This window comes from Seriola dumerili, unplaced genomic scaffold (genome assembly GCF_002260705.1).
Source record: "Seriola dumerili isolate Sdu_G_001 unplaced genomic scaffold, Sdu_1.0 BDQW01000160.1, whole genome shotgun sequence".
Classification (NCBI taxonomy): domain Eukaryota; kingdom Metazoa; phylum Chordata; class Actinopteri; order Carangiformes; family Carangidae; genus Seriola; species Seriola dumerili.
Window position 1 is genome coordinate 494,568 of NW_019174415.1, and position 16,917 is coordinate 511,484.

Sequence of the window (16,917 nt, forward strand, 5' to 3'; positions counted from 1 at the left end):
AGCAAGTAGATACACTTTATCTGATATAAGCTGCTGCAAATAGGACAGTGTGACTGCTGGTCGGTACTTCATACAGAGAGAATGTGGCACTGCAGTGTCTTAGTTAAAATAAAATAAAATAGAAACGTGTCATGCATAGCTCTTACAGAGACCACTAACCTATAGCGCTAACATGTTAAAGACACTGGTCCTTCCCTGCTTTAAAAGTAGGTTTAATGGCGTGTGTTTATACTGCCTGCACAGTCACTGAATTATCCAATGAAATGCCTTCTTGTTGAAGCCTTACCTACGATGGCCCGAGGCTCTAGGAACTGCGTCGAACAACCTTTAGAAGTCGCCGAAAATGTCAGGCATTGTGCCAACGGTAGTTACAGCTGAAATGTGTCTATGCTTCATAATATTTCGGAGATTTTCGATGCATTTATGTCTGTAAAGTACTTTGGTTTCTCGTCGACTTGTAAAAAAAAACATGGCGGTTTGTTGCTATGGTCTTCAACGAATCAAATGCCGAAATGAACAAGTACAGGCCAATCACAGAAGACGTTTTTGACACGTGAAAGTAAGGCGTGCGTCCCATAGATTGATTATTTATTTATTTATTTATTTATTTATATATTTATTTTTTATTTATTTATTTATTTATTTATTTATTTATTTATTTATTTATTTATGGTGTATGAATACACATATAGTAAGAGATATGAGTTTTGTGGCATGGAGCCCCTTATTTAGATATATATAGTATTGGATCCGACACATTTCTTCTCCTGAGAAGGGTTTTCAGTAACTAGCCCTCGGTTTTGTCTTACAGTACAAGTGAATGCATAACTAAAGAAAAATAACGTTGCTAAATATTCACATCAACATGTTAGCGGTAGAAAAACAAGTACTTTAAAGCATATAAATGTCTCATTGAGCAGTGTCCAAGTTCCAGCCATAGTTTTATTTACCTACAAGACAAAATTGTGGGTTTAAACGTAAATTCTAGCCCAAACTAATCGAGCTGAAACAAAATCAGCAGCTGAGGCTGACGAGCAGAACACTGATCGCTCCACTGAGCAAAAATGGCGGATGACAAGGTGAGTGAGTTAGTGTGCTCTGGCTTTAAATGCATTAATTTCACGTGTTTCGTCAGATGACAGCAATTACTTGTGGGGGACGAAAAAAACGGTTAATCTCAGCAGCAGTTGGCTCTATGCTCGGATTAAGTTACCAGGGTGAGTGTCGCATCTTAATTAAACCGGTGGATCCTTGAGCTGGCTAAGTTTTGCTGCTGTTAGCTAACCAGCAAACTTCGACAAATACTGTTCAGCTGTGTTGTTGGAGGAGATCTTCACAGGATAATCTGTCGGTAACTTTAGGCTTTGTTGTACAGCAACTTTAGCTACCCTCAGTAACATCAATGTTGTCACGCTGTTTGCTTGCACACATGTAATGTCCTTGTTTTATTTATTAGGATCCACTGAAACAGTTGAAAGATCTGACGCAGCTCAAAAATCAGCTCGAGGAGATCCAGAGGCGAGTGGAGAACCAGGTTTCTGTAGGAATTCCGCAGGTAAGTTGTTTTCACAGCCCCTGATACCTGGCCACATGAGCAGAATACGTTTTTGAAAATATTTTCTCCTCGTCTGTCAACCTCATGCAGCAATATTTCACTGTGTCATTTTATATATTATCAGTTTTTATTAGTAGTAATTATTCTCATATATTTTATATTAGTGGAGGAATGCTGACCACTAAGTGACAGTTATTATTAATGAAATGTGAAACTATTTCTCTTCACCTATGGTGGGCTTCTAAAAATATGGTTCCATACCTCAGTATATCAACTTAAATTTGTCTGTCACTAATGATCATTTTGTGTTTGTTTTATTGTTGACGATATAATGATTTATTCCCTATATGTCTATAAATGTGTTCAGTTTTTATACCCATCTTTTTGTCCTTCCCCTGTGCTGGGACAGTGCTAATGATCCTGCTGTTACATATTCCTCTTGCAGGGAGGCTCTGTATTAGGATCTCCATTTCTGAAGGGCTTTCTGGCCGGCTATGTGGTGGCCAAGCTTCGCTCCTCTGCCATCCTCGGAGTGCTGCTGGGAACAATTACTGGCATATACGCGGCACAGAACTATGATGTGCCCAACATTGAAAGGACCGTGAAAGATTATATGAGCAACTTGAAAAAAGGACCAAAGTAATTTGGGCTCACTGCTAGCCCTCAGTCTTTTGCCAGTGGCATAACAGGCACATGAAGAAATACTGTTGTAGCTGCTGGCTTCTCAGTGGCTTGTGACAGATCAGCCTTCGAGATTACTTGATGTAACTGGAATTTCATTTGGGACTCAAAGTAAAAGACTGGATTTTTTTAATTAGCATTTTTGTTATCTGGTTCAGTTAAACACTGCTCTGCTCCTTTTCCACTTGTATCTGTTTGATGTTAACACAAGATGTAAGACTTTGTGCCCGTAAGGTTTCATCCTTCAAATTTCATAACTGTCTGAGCCTGTTAGATTTTCAATCAGTCCTGTTTAAAAAAAGAAAAAAGGCAGTAATTTCTGCAAATGTTTCCTTCACCTTTTATTGTTCAGCTCAAGTTACATTTACAGCGTTATACAGAGAATGTTATGTATAAGTATTTTATAATTGATATTTAAATGATTGAGATTTATAGCTGTCCATTTTAAAATGGCCTGAAGTGAGGAGTTTTGCACTAAAGCTAATAGTCAGATTTGTTAGAAATTAAAAGTGTTTATTTTGCATCACTGAGGATGATTGTGATCCAGAATGTGGGGACCAGTTCCCCAGCGAGGATTAGGAGACAGTGGGTGAAAAGGATTCAGTGGGGTGTCCTCTTGGGGCTGATGGTCCTCATCTATGGCTCTCATGCACCGCTCATCACCCTCACCAAAGTAGAAGGTCAAGTCCCTTTCAACCCCTCATCATGTGTCGTCATGATTGAGTTAGCTAAACTCCTCATCTCTCTGGTGACTCTTGTTCTAAGTGGGGCTTCATCCGCCTTACGTGCCCCACCACCTCTAGTCCTTGTGGCCCCCTATGCAGTCCCTGCCATACTCTATGCCCTCAACAACAACCTGGTAGTTCTCATGCAGGCCTACATGGACCCTAGCTCATACCAAGTCCTCTCTAATCTTAAAATTGCCTCAACTGCCCTGCTGTACTCTGTCTGCCTGGGCAAGAGGCTGCGGCCTGCTCAGTGGTTAGCCCTGGGGTTCCTCATGGGTGCAGGGGTGTGTCACAGCTACAGCAGCCTGGATCTAGGGGACCCTGAGAGGGCTGACACTGAGAAAGCTCCCAGGCTTCATATCACAGCTTGGGGGCTTTTCCTTGTGCTGGTGTACTGCTGTGTTTCCGGGCTGGCAGCAGTTTACACAGAGAGGGTGCTGAAGAGCCAGAAGCTGCCCCTCAGCCTGCAGAATCTCTACCTCTATGTATTTGGTGTGGCCATCAATGGGCTGGCCTCCTTCTCCTCTGTAGCAAGTGAAAAGAGCTTTCTGGAGGGTTACTCAGGGGCAGTTTGGCTCATTATAGCAGGGCAGGCAGCTAACGGACTCCTGATGTCTGTGGTGCTCAAGCATGGCAGTGGGATCACCAGACTGTTTGTCATTTCCTGCTCCATGCTGGTTAATGCTCTGTTGTCCTGGGCCACCTTAGGGCTTCAGCTTAGTCCTTTTTTCCTTGTACCTGTTTCTATGGTTGGACTGGCAGCTTACCTTTATTACATATAGAAGAGTGGAGGCCCATTCAACCCAAAAAGAACTCTCATTATAGTCTTCTTAAACTTCTTTTTCCTAGTTTTTGAGTTTTGAGTTTTTCCCTTAGTTTCTTTTCTGCCTTCTATCAACCTGCCTTTGGAGTCTTGGACTGACCTGGACTCCAGAATCCAACACACGGCAATTTGCGTCATAGTTTAGAGTTTAATTTATAATTATGTTACACTTTTGCAAATAAATACATATTGTAATGCAAGTAAAGACCATTATATCTTCAGTTAAACACTTCTGAAGAGTGCTGCTATTGTCCTGTTTTTTTTCTGTTTTGTGTCACACTCTCTGCCAAGAACAATGTCAAAGCTAAAGTGTTATACACTGTGTTAATAATAACCAATAAATTGTCAAAAACAGTTTTGTTTCTCATGATGTACAGTAAGCATGCTGTTTCATAAAGATCTTTTAGTCATTATATTCATTGTTGTTGGGATACCAGTTCAGCCTTAGGGTCACCTCTCACAGCTAGAGCATCCTTTAACTCTCCAAGGGCTGTAGAAGAAAAAGAGGAACGATTTTTAAAATGCTGGAGAGAGGTACTATCACCTCTGGCCATTTCTGTAATATTTTACTTCAGATTTTACGTTCTATTGGTAATATAACAGCCGCTCTGTTAGAAGTTAAGAGATGTACACTGACCTTTGCAGAGTTGTTTGTTGTCAGCTTGTAGCTGCTGGTTCTGGGCAGAGAGGTAGACAGCATCCTGCACTGCCTCCAGCAGCACACTCCTGTATCTGCTCTCTGACAACTTCCTCTGCTCCTCACTTACCCGACGAAACACTCTGAACACCTAGAGAAACATAAAAGCATAGGGTTGGTGCAGAAAGGATAGCAACATTTTTTGTGAACATTTGATAAAGTAGCTGTAATCTTACCAAAAAAATTGATATATGATATATGATAGATATATATTCTTTGTGTCAGACAACAGTAAAAAATATTTTTCCTGATCTCTTGTAGATGCAGTGTCCCCATTCTGTTTTTAGTTTTCATTTTTGGGAAAGACTTTGAAGCAATTGCCCTAAAAACTTAAAAATTTTTTATTGAGCATGATTTTTAATTCTTCAACACCCATTGTTCAATGCTTTAGTTTATTGAAACATGCAAGAAGAAAGCTTATTGAAGATATTCCCCCAAAACCTATGTTGAAAACATCAATATATCATACTGGAGATATTTTCATTTGAGTCTTAAATTTTAAAACTCACCTGAATTCTTTACTAACTTCGAAAAGTCATAAAACTAAAATAGGAGAAAAATCGACATATTACTTGAATCAATGTTCCCTCACTGTTTCAACAAACTCCCACCTGCAGGCTCTCCTCCCTCAGACATTGTAGCTCCGTTTGGTGTCTCTGATACTGATCCTGCAGGTGTCTCTCAGCTTGCAGGGCCTCAGTGCGCAAGGCCTCCATCTGCAGCACCAGGACCTGCCTCTCTCTGGTCAGCACCAGAAGCTCTCTCTCGGGGCCTTCTGTCTAGCAGAGGAATGGATGAAACCATAAAAAATGCAAAGAAATATCAGAATCAAGTTGCAAATGCAGTGGTTTCCTCTGCCCACCATAAATCCAGCCTTGCATTAATTTAAACTGACTCAGCACCCTTAGCTAAGATAGATCACAAACTGAATAATGTTAAACAAGTGTATCTCATTATCTCACCAGTCGCTGTTCCTGTGCCAAGTCTCTCTCCATCTTCTCCACCTCCTCTTGAATTAATCTCCCATGATCCTCCTTAAGTTGCCTCCTCCGCTCCTTTGCTTTATTGTATTCCAACTGAGACTGATCATTAAACTGGCAAAGTAAATGTCTTGGTGTGGGTTGCCCACTCTCACACACACAAATCTCATTTATATGCTTAATAGGGTATTCAGACAGCCTTCAAGACATGTTTTCCAGTCTGCTGTGTAAGTGTACAATATTATATTTAAAATGGCAGAAATGATATGGAGTGTATTACTTGTTGACACAGGTTATGTTTCTCCGTAGCAGCCGTGTTCTTCAGTGTCTCCTCTCTGAGAGCCTCCTTCAGCTGCTGGATTCTTGCTACTCTCTCCTGGACTTTCTCCACATTCCCTCTACCTTCTGTGGATAAGAGAAACACGAACAAAATCATCGAATTGCCTAAGATGACACATTTTTCATATGACAGCACATTACCTCTGATGTGTTCTTCCATTTCTTGTTTCAGCTGGTCTTGTAAATGATTCATTGCGTCACTACTCTCTTGATGATCACTGCTGTGCCAAGTGTCGTTTGGGGTCCAACAACTCTGCTGAATCAGTGCAAAACATGACACTCATTCCATTAGACTGGGAAAACACATCATTTGTTTACATTTGCTAAACATGTGGAAATGTAACCTGTGTTTTGCCCTTTATCTTCTTTGACGTTTCCCTCCTGCTCTCCCATGACTGATTTTTCACAATCTGTCGGAGGGATCGCAGACTGTGTTTCAGCCGTGAGCTCAGTTAGTCCCTACAGGTATTGATACTGAGGAAGCACCATTTAGTATCAGGCCCATTTAAACAGTTACCTGCAGGTTTTGAGTCAGCTCCGCCAGCCTGTAGGTGTTGTGAACTTCACTTTCCCCCTGTGACATCATTAGGGTTTGGAGATCCATGATCTTATCGCGGATCTCTTGTTCGGTTGCCCTTGGACACCAGTGACCAACACTGGTTTTAGTTACAAAACCTCTCACTTTCTGGGCCAAAGCTAAGGCAGAAGGGGTCTCATCATCTAGAAGACCTGATGGGTGAGGAGGAGAGTCAGTTTCACATCAGTTTAACACTGTTGAGTTGTTGTGGTTGGGGGCAGAGGACCACTTACCCTTAGGGTTAATACAGTAGATGAGGACCGTCCTACTGTTTCCTATCAAGGCATCATGTAGGAGGAAAGGAAGGAGCTTGTCAGTTGTTGTGGTTCCATGTGGGATTTGATCCACAGCCTTCACCAGTGGGCTGACTCTGGAGAATATTCAGCTGTTACCACTGAGTCTGACACATGTTATGGATAAAAAAAACAATGCTGCTACCAATATGTGCACCATGCGAAGGCAATGAAACTGCAACTTTAGAGTGCCACTGTCAACTACACAAACATATTTTTTCCCCAAAGGTTTAGTTGTAATTTTCTGTTTTCCAATGTGTAACTACAGGTGTTTCACCACCATTCATAATTAGCTTTAATATTTTCTGCCTCCTTTTCCTTTGTGTGTTGTATTGCGGGAAAGTAATTCAAGGCTCTTTTTTAGTATGCATATTAGCTGTTTTGAGTATAACTCCTTTTGGCACTTTTCCAATTTGAATACACAATATATTCAAAAACAGCTTAGAATTAATATGCAGTATGGATTTGGTACACAGGGTGTATTGTGAGAACTGAGAATGATTTATTTTTTATTTTTTATTTTAATGTTGCATGAAGCTGCTAGGCTCATTTAAGTGATTGTTATAGTACATCAAATTTTAATGAAATAAGGTCCTCGCATGGCAGAAGATCTTGCGATCACTTTGATCTGTTCACATTGGAAACAAGGTTGTCCTCATTGCTTATCTGACTTGAGGAACAGACCGTCTTCACAGGAGACATTTTGACTTGTCATAGCAGGAAAAGCACAGGTGTTACTAATAACTTTAACATGACAGTGGTCTGGGGCAGTTATTAACACCTTATTAACCTCTAACAAGGTTCGTCTGATTACAAAGTGGTCCTCTTAAGTGATTGCTGTGCAAGACTGCAATGAGTACTTAACACACTAAATGTTACAATGTTACCAGTGCACAGGACAGAGCTAAATAAATGACCAATCCAGATATCAGGTATTGCAATAGACAGCTCACTGTATTTGAGTATACGACTGACCCTCTGAGGTCATTCCTGCTGGCTCCTCCTGCCAGGCTGAACAGCTGCAGTCTGCTGCGGCAGACCTCTGACTCCACCTCCTCTGGATCAAGTTTCCACTCAACAGCCACTGAGAACAGGAAACTACATCTGAAGGAAGCACACACCATGTAGAGACGATGAGATATTCATTCATTCATACGTTTCTGGAAAAGGGCGACGTGAATGACACCATGTGCAACAACCTGATCAGAAAACACAGAGTTAAATCTGCTGCGTGACAATCTGCTGCGTGACAATCCAGTCACTCAGGCGACAGTAAGACACTTGGCTCTATTGCGATCAACCATTGTAATTAACCCAATTCAAAGTAATTCAGTTAGTGGATTATATGGTCAGAGTTTATTTGACCTGCCTGCTGGAAATGGAGCCTGCGCTGGCATTCAGTCTCTCCCTGCATGTTTCATACACAGCATAGGCTTCCTCTTCTGAACACACACACACCTCACATAAACCTCCTACAAGACTGGGACAGAAAACATATGGGTCACATTTTATACACTTGAATGTACATGTGGGGTGTAAGTGTTCCATTGATAATCCATCTCAATATGTATTTGTTGTTTATTGTATCTATCTTGATACTGTACATCAGTAGTCATCATTGGACTCACCTTCCAAGGACTGGGTGTGTGACAAGTTTTAGAGTCTGTCTGTTTGGGCTCAGCAAATCCACAGCACTGCCATCTGGATAAAACTGACATTGAGAAACATCAGAGGTCATTCTGCACCACACTGTGTCTCATATGATTTATGGTTATGATCTTTTATACAAGGACAAACCTGAAGGAACGACACAGAGATGAACAACTCCTTCCTCACTTGTGACAACATGCGACTAAACAGATTTCCCAGGAGCTAAAACAGAGTCAAGGGTAAGGTTAATTTAATTTAATTAAAGCATCAAATCTGCCAATATTAAGTGTAGTGTGGTCTACCTGTTTGATGACACTGTGGTCGATCAGTGTGCAGATCTCCTCTGTGGAGGCTCCACATGTCAGCAGAGCTCCATTATAACCACAGGATATGGACTCAGAGAGAGGCTGCAGGAGCTCAGGGTGGAAACTCTGCAGATATATATTCAGACTTTGAGTTTGCAGACATCGCAATATTTTGTACCGATAAGGTGTAAAGAGAATTTGTGTAGCGGTTCAAATAAGGTCAGCTGCTCCTTTGTACCTGTATGTTATCAACATTCACCGCTTGGTCAAAGGAGAAGGACTTGGTTTCCTGATTGGAAAACAATGAGAGTGAGAGCTCGCGGAGAACAAATGATCGAATGCTGATTGGTGACAGTGAGTAAATGTAAATGTTCTACCTTATACTTTCCTGATGTGTAGTTCACACCATGCCCATCTTCACTAATAACTGCACAGTCATCTGAGTGTACAAAAAAGACATTTAAAGGCGAATCTCCAGCAACAGCAAATTTACAGATTTGATATTTTTGTCATTTATATCCTTGCTGTACCTGATATTGTAGTAAGCACGACTCCCACTCTTACTGCTTCAGCTCCCTCACACATCTGTATGAGGATCAAGTCAGAGAGATTACAAAAGACATAAAAAACACGATGCTCTCCATTCCCTTAAATTACAGTATATTCAGTCATTACACATTGTGTCACACTATCACAAAAAAAGGTACTTACAAGTGCATTCATGTTCACAGTGGCCATCCACCGCTTATGTCTGCCATAGCCACTGGGTCACCTGGATTTCATTACACATAGGCTGAATTATTAATGAGCCAGAATCCACTTTCGCTGGTCTGATCAGGGTACAGTTACAAAGATGGACAGAAAGGTCACATCTGGGGTTATTGTTGAGCAATAATGATTTTAAAATAATTTCCTTCAAATATCTTTATTGTGTTGTTTTGGGACGTGGAACATTAAGAGGTCAGGCTGATATAACTTCACTAACAAGTGTGACTTTCTCAGCTTTATGAGATCATTCAGCGTACATCATGTAGATATTCAAACATTTACCAGTATTAAACAATGAATTAATAACAGTGTTATTAGAAACATTTATCCTCTATTCGTCTTATTACCAACAAAGGTACCACTTCCTAGTGAGACAACCTTTAAAAGGGGGTTAGAAGTTTAATAAGCCATTAATAAGACACATTTCAGTTGCTATAGGTTGTGAAAATCCCTTTGCCTGATTAAAAAGTTCTTAATAGACTTTGGTCTATATCCTCTGCAGCCCTCTGTCAGCGGGTAAGTGGTCATACAAACCAATTAGCCAAAGGGATTTTTCACAACCTGGCACCCTAAAAGTTGTTCCTATAAACGTCTTATAAATGATCAATAACCTTTAGTGAATGATTTATTGACCATTAATCCAGCCATTACTTACCCCTCATAAACTCTTTATAAAGGATGCCTCGTTAGAAAGTGGTAGAAAGGCGAACATTAAGAAAAATAAATCATGAATGACGGTAAGCCAATACATGCATCAAACGGAGAGAAGAGCTGTGCTGTTGTGTTCCACTCTAGGGTCCACACACTCCTCTCCAAACATAGATTCATCATCTGAATCCCCTGCTGGGCCACAGGTGTGTCACACACACTCTCCAGGCCTGTCCTCCACAGACACAGTGTATGTGTGTATGTATGTGTTGTTCAGGGGGGATGAGAGGTCTCTTTTATGGCCTGGTCACATTGATAGAGGTTCCTCTCTGCATGCAGAATATCAAGCTGCTCCCCCGTGCTCAAGCTGGTTACTGTCAACCCTTATTTCCTGGAGTTGAGACAGGATAACCACAGAGGGGAGAAGAACTCCAACCACTTCAGGGTCTGTGGTGGGTTATTGAGAGTTATATCTATCTATCTATTATCCAACCAGCTTCAAGTCAAGCACGTATCCCTGTAGATGACCATTTCTCACAAGAGGTGTTTATATCTGTGAATGGCTTCAGTTTTTATTCTCAACTGACTTCTGAATTTCTTTTTCTGTGCTGTTGGCACTTCCCTTCCTTTCCCTCTCACTTCTAAAAGAAGACAGAGATCTGTGTTCTGGGACGTACTGTACATTTTCTCCACACAGGACTGAAAATCCCCTGAAATATTCCTACCAGTCTGATCTTCGTCTGTCATCGCCCCTGGGGAGAGCAGGAGGAATCAACACTTCACCATCAATCTAAATGAAGCTGGCAGATATGCATCCCTCGAATCTGAGCAACTAACATGATGCTCCCACCAGCAGCTCTGAGGACTGTGAAATGGCCGCTGAGGGCTTCAGCTGGGACAGAAACCAACATGGTTTTCTGCTGGGCTTCTCAGATCCTGTTAATTTAATTTGATGATTATTTAATGACAAGCATGACCTCATTTTAAACTGCCAGCTTCTTGGCTTTACATCTTTTGTCTCTCTGTCTCTCCTCAATGATGCTCTTAAAACATACATGGGGAAAGACGAAATGAATCAATGAAAAAGGAAACTTAAAACCAGAAACAGATGCCAGAAAGTCCACGACTGAGTGAGCAGCATCAATGCATCTAATCAGGTTAAATTTTATTCAGGCCTTGTTTACTCCATAGCTTTGACAAACATTTCATCTCAAGACAACATGACTGCAGTTGAACATATATGTATAATAATGCAAACAATGTTGTTAGGAAAACTTTATTTAGCCTTCTTAACACAAATACCTTCATAGAAAACTTGCACATCCTTTAAAGGTTCAAATCACCCAAATTACTAAAGGAAAAAAAAGAAAAAAAAAAAGGTAAACTCACTTAACTCTCATGGAATGTAACCATGCAGATAGCTTTGGTTTTATTTGGCCAGGTTTTTATTTGTGGTGCTCACACTGAGGAACATTTAGAAATTTAAACAGCAACACCTCTTTCAAGAAACAGTGTCCTCATTACCCCAAATAATTCACAGAACACACTGTGGACAGTTTTTATTGGAATTACTTTTATTGGAAATGGTGCCCATGAAAACTGTCCCCTGTGAGGTCTGTGGATTATAAGAGTAACCGCAGACATTGTCTCTTGAGAGAGTCGTTGCTGCTAACAGTTTTTTAAGTCATTTTTCAATGTTCTATGCACCATAAACAAAACTAGAGGAGAAGCAAAACCAGAAGTACCTCCATGCTAGTGGAGTGAATGGAGACATTTTTTTTGTTGTAATTTGAGTGAACCAACCCTTTAAACACTCTGCAGAAACAAACACTCACATACTTTAAACTGTGGATATATGAATATCTTATTTCAATGAGAACACCCCAAAATTAAAAGACAAAAATTACAAAGACTAAAAGCAATACAGTGTAACAGGCCTCTATTAATTTGATTTTAAGCAGCCAGCAGAGCAGTTACAATCAACAGATTACATGTAAGGAAAAGTGATCAGGCTTCAAAACCATTATTGTACGTGGGGCTGTATCCAGCTTAAAATGTCTGCTTGAGATTGCGTGATGAAAAGAAACACCTTGCTTCGGATTTTGCTTCATTTGTTTTAATTTTCTGGAAAAAAGAAAAACACAACATATGATTATGTGTAGCAACCAGCAAATGCTTGAGAATAAACATAGAACTTTATCAAATTACTCAGAGGTCTAGTATTTAAACAATAACTTTTGAGGGTCTCACCATCAACAGCGATGGTCTTCTGCATCAGCCTGGGTGCGATCATCATGCGGCGAGGAGCTGAACAGCAGAAAAAAAGGGCAAAAGTTACTTTCATTGTTTAGGAAAGCCTCACATGAAAAGCAACAGATGCAGTGTTGAATCCAAAGGCCTTTAATCTACCTACCTCTACCTCCCTGACAGTCGGGGCGCCCACGCATGGTGGTGCCCTCAATGACAGTGCCGGACTGGTCCACACACCAGCAGAAGCCAGTGGGGTACCAGCACTGCATGGGCAAGTAGTTGCCCTGCTTGTCACACTGGGGCTTGTAGGAACCGATCTTGCCGGGTCCGGCTGCTGCCTCGGTCTGACATTTGGTCTTGATCACAGTGACTGGGAAAGAAAAGAGAAGAGAACATTGGGACATTAATGACCAGTTTGGTGTTAATTACTGGTGATGGCACAGTAACAATACGTATTTAGCAATGGAGGAAAGGATGGAGTTAAAGCAATAGTTTGAATGTTTCCAGTCTTTATCCTAAGCTAAGATAACCAGCTGCTGGCTATAGCCTTATGTTTAGTCACTGATGCAATTCACATCAGAAACGTCATTCTCATCTGACAACTCATGCAAACAGGTAGGATACAGATATACAGATAGAATTACAGATGTCACATTCACCTCGATACTGTCCTGCATTGCGTTAGTGTTTTCAATCAAATCACTTTAAACTTTCTTAAAATATGTATGACAGACTAAGGACAGTCACACACCGTCACTGGTATTAAGTAAAATTACCCTTCAGTTGAAAACAAATGTAATCACATGCGCTCAGAACAGGATCAACAAAGAGAAACGCATGTCCTCAATCTTGTATCACAGGTGAATGTCACCGCACCACAATAATTACACACAAATATGTATGGAAGCATTTGTATGGTGCAGCCTTAGGTGACATGTTCTGCTGTGGCATGTGTAATACGGACTTTTACTGTGCTGTAATTGGTGCTATGTTCGTTTGATTGCATATTTTTCTTTGTCTATTTTCCAATGCATAGTTCCATGTTTATCATTTTGCTTCCCTCACTACAGCAATTATACTGTGTGAATTTACAAATAAATCATTCACAATTCATTGTTTTTCACTCTACATTACAAATATCAAAACATCTGGCGTCTAAGTCTTAAAGCACTGGTGAAAGGGTTTTATTCATTGGTGACAATGTTGACGTAATCAACTGACTTTGCATGTTTCAACACGTGAACAAGGTTTTAGTAGTTCTAAATGCTTTTGCACAGGCCAGTTAGTGTCATGAGGAATGTCTGTTTTGAGAACTGCATTAAGAGTTGTGAGAATGATGTTTCTCATAACTGGACTGCATCAAAGCAATTGAGAAAAAATGTGAACAAGCCACTGGTATCTCTCTTGTAAACTCCCAATATTACACTAATATTGTCACAGTAATGTAGTACAACCATGGTCGGTCCTTAAACACCCCTTCTGCTGGCTACTAGAAACGTAACATCTACTGTCACAGAGCCACAAGTCTGGATACGAACATCAGCTCAATACACAAATGTAAAGGAAAGAAAGTGGCAGAAACCTGGCTCAGATGTGGGGGCTGCAGGCTTCTGTTGGGCCATCTGGAAGATGAGCCAGTTACGCATCCAGGACTCCAGGCTCTGCGGAGTGCAAAATGACAAGATAATTTAATTTTATTCATTCCTATATCAGTTTTATTGGTTTGCATTTGAGTGAGTGTGAGGCTTCACCTTCCACTCCTCGCTGTCATTCATCCGCTGCTTCAGGCTCTGCATGTTGACCTGGAAGGTCTCGTTGAACTGGGGCAGCTGGGAATCCTGCTCAAAGCAAGACCAGAGCTTAGTGACAACAGTGCATCAATACACAACATCAGCAATGTGAGGAAACTGAGCGCAAAACATACCAGCAAGAGATCCTTCAGCTGCTGCTCCACACTGACAATAGCAGTGTCCTGCAGTTTCTGATGGGAGAGAACAGAGAAGTCAAATAATTCAGTGTTTATTTACATTTATATTGACATTTATGGTACAACTTTCATGTTAAAGCATTCATTATGCACCATCCAGGACAAAATTTGGTTAGGGTTAGTCTTTAACAAGTCCGAGGCCACCTAGGTACAGTTAAATGGAAAATCTTCACTGCAGGTGAAAACTCACTGTCAAGGGTGTCTTCGAGTCCTCATCCACAGTGTAATCCATCAGCAGAGGCAGGCTGTTCATGGGCATCGACATCCTAGCAGGAGCCACAGCTGAAAACAAAACAAACAAAAAAATAATTAATAGTTTGATAAAAATAAAAAAAAAAGAAAGGGGAGAATGAGAATTTTTCTTTGTTTAAACTTGCCATGAACAGATTCAGCTATGCTAGATAATATACAGTATAATGGGAACTTCATATAACACATTGAGATCTTATAACAGTAAGATTTACATAAAGATGTCACACAGCTGACCTCTTCCCGTCTGAATCACCAGTGAAACTTTCCTGTTTATTGTCTGACTTTCAGATCAAGTTCCGTTAAGCAAAGTCTCACTTCCTTGTCCACCTCTTCATCCCAACAGCCTCCTCCCCCTCCCTACTGGTCTGATGATGACTATTGCTGATAATGACACCTCTCTACTGGACTACTGCTATGTCTGACCGTTAGGACTTTAATGCCCTCTTTTACCCTTGGATGAGCGGGTCAGCTGTTTGCCAATTCTCTCCGAATTCTTCTGCAGAGTGTGAATCTGCTGCTTCTGGTTGAACACCATGTAGGCGGTGAAGACCTGGCTGGCCAGCAGCAAGCATGCTAGGGTTGTCAGGCCTGCCACTTTCAAAGCACGGCTGTTGGAGCTCCTGAGGGAGTAATAGAGAATAAAATGTCACTTGAAGAGGATGACGCAGTAGGGGAGATTTGATAACAAGTGTGGGGGAGGGAAACAAAATCACACAACAAAACCGAGAGACTAAAAGTAGGATTTTAACTTTTACAAAACATTTCATGTTATTAATAACAGGTGGGGGGGGGGGGGGGGGTTTCCAAAAGTGCTGTGTGTGGAATTTTCAAAGCCTGGGTGATTTTTTTTCATACTGATGTGAAAAAGTCCAGCACACACAAAAAGGCCCATTTATACAAACATAAAAACAAAGAAGTTGTTATAATATTTCATAAAATAATAAAAGGTCTGAGACAGGAATGCAGTATTTCTTTTTTTTTTCTACTCATAATCAGCCAATAGAATGTGAGCATCACTAGTTACTAGGCAGATGTCTTCTGCTGGTGTTATAGGGAAGTACATATACAGGTAAAATTTAGAGCTTCTTAATACGTGTAAACAGATATAAATTGATTTTTCTCCCATAAAAACGTTCAGCCACAACAACGGTCATTCGCTTATTTCATAAACAGTTTTGCTTCATTGAAAAGCGAAAATTCAACCCAGAAATCCATGTATGTCTATGTTCTACGTGTAAACAATGTGCTATTTATTATGAAGTGAGTGAGTTAGTTCTATTTATTCCAAGAGAAAATGATTAAAATCACAGATCAACTTCCATAAGAATGATATAGTCATTATTGGAAGGGAAACAAGTTTTGTTTACCATCAAAACTAACTCTTAACAAATACATGTAGAGACATTGTTAAGTTGTAACACTTATATATTAATATTTCTAATGTCAAATAATCAACATTGATATGAAAGAATTATGAGTTTTTTGCTGTGGTTAATTATAGGATGACATCATTAGTTACTAGGCAGACACTTTCTCCTGGTGCAAAGGGAAGTGGACACTCTATTGCAGGTTAATGAAGATGGTTTATGTTTGTACTAAAAGTAAAAATGTTTGAAACATATAAATAGTTGCAACAGAATAACACAAATACTTCTACTTCAGAACTTGTCTGTCAAAGAGAAACTGAAAATGAAAAAAACATGGTATGCAATTTAAGATTAAAATTACATATAAGCACAATGTTAATCATCCATTGAAAAAAGTTGTGTGTTTTTATTCTAACTAGAGGTGCAAAAATTGTAATTGTGATCTTTTTTCATTTCTTGATCAACTATTTAAAGAAAATGATGCAAATCATTGCTTTATTAGCAAATATATTTGGGAGCTACTAGTGGGCAAACAGCTGTTGTTTATGATAAGTTCCTCTTACCCTCCAGGTCCTGCAGGGGCAATCAGGATCTCTTCACTGTCTGCCAGACTCCCTCTGGCCAGGGGAGCATCTTCTGGATTGTGGGCCATCTGTAACTCTCGGCTTCTTCAAAGCAACAAACTGGACAAAGCTGGACAGGTCAAACAGATAAATTGCCTTGAAAATGAGGAAGGAGCATCAGACAGGTTCCTGAGAAAGGTGAAGGGATTCGGAAAGTCCCTCTCTTTAAAGCCCTGTGGGTTGGCTTGGTGGAGCTCTGAGCGGGCGTGAATTCTGATTGGTCAGATTATAACACCATCACTTGTTGACAGAGGCAGACAATAGTGAAAGGAGCAGGAGTTCATCTACAGTCTGTATTTTCAGCCTAATATTTTATCTATCGTCTGTACTAATTCTAAGATAATATTGTCTGTCCGATGAACTTGTAAATGTAGGTTTAAAACTCCCATATATT

At 40.3% G+C, this 16,917-nt stretch overlaps 3 protein-coding genes across 3 annotated transcripts; 2 read left to right on the top strand and 1 right to left on the bottom strand.

The window, feature by feature from the left end:
* Window positions 1-1,038: 1,038 nt before the first annotated feature.
* Window positions 1,039-2,223, top strand: LOC111226451 (SLC35A4 upstream open reading frame protein-like). Its single transcript, XM_022751612.1, has 3 exons — window positions 1,039-1,079; window positions 1,457-1,555; window positions 2,001-2,223. The coding sequence occupies exons 1-3, from the start codon at window positions 1,065-1,067 to the stop codon at window positions 2,196-2,198; spliced, it is 312 nt and encodes a 103-aa protein (XP_022607333.1). The 5' UTR covers window positions 1,039-1,064; the 3' UTR covers window positions 2,199-2,223.
* A 534-nt stretch (window positions 2,224-2,757) lies between these two features.
* Window positions 2,758-4,134, top strand: slc35a4 (solute carrier family 35 member A4). The gene has a single exon (XM_022751610.1). It carries the CDS (start codon window positions 2,769-2,771, stop codon window positions 3,744-3,746), a length of 978 nt encoding a protein of 325 aa, XP_022607331.1. The 5' UTR covers window positions 2,758-2,768; the 3' UTR covers window positions 3,747-4,134.
* Window positions 4,135-11,175: 7,041 nt separating this feature from the next.
* cd74 (CD74 molecule) lies at window positions 11,176-16,670 on the bottom strand. Its single transcript, XM_022751573.1, has 9 exons — window positions 16,464-16,670; window positions 14,984-15,153; window positions 14,472-14,563; window positions 14,219-14,275; window positions 14,046-14,132; window positions 13,877-13,955; window positions 12,458-12,664; window positions 12,295-12,351; window positions 11,176-12,168 (listed from the first exon to the last, which is right to left on the bottom strand). Exons 1-9 carry the CDS (start codon window positions 16,550-16,552, stop codon window positions 12,161-12,163), a joined length of 846 nt encoding a protein of 281 aa, XP_022607294.1. The 5' UTR covers window positions 16,553-16,670; the 3' UTR covers window positions 11,176-12,160.
* Window positions 16,671-16,917: the final 247 nt, after the last annotated feature.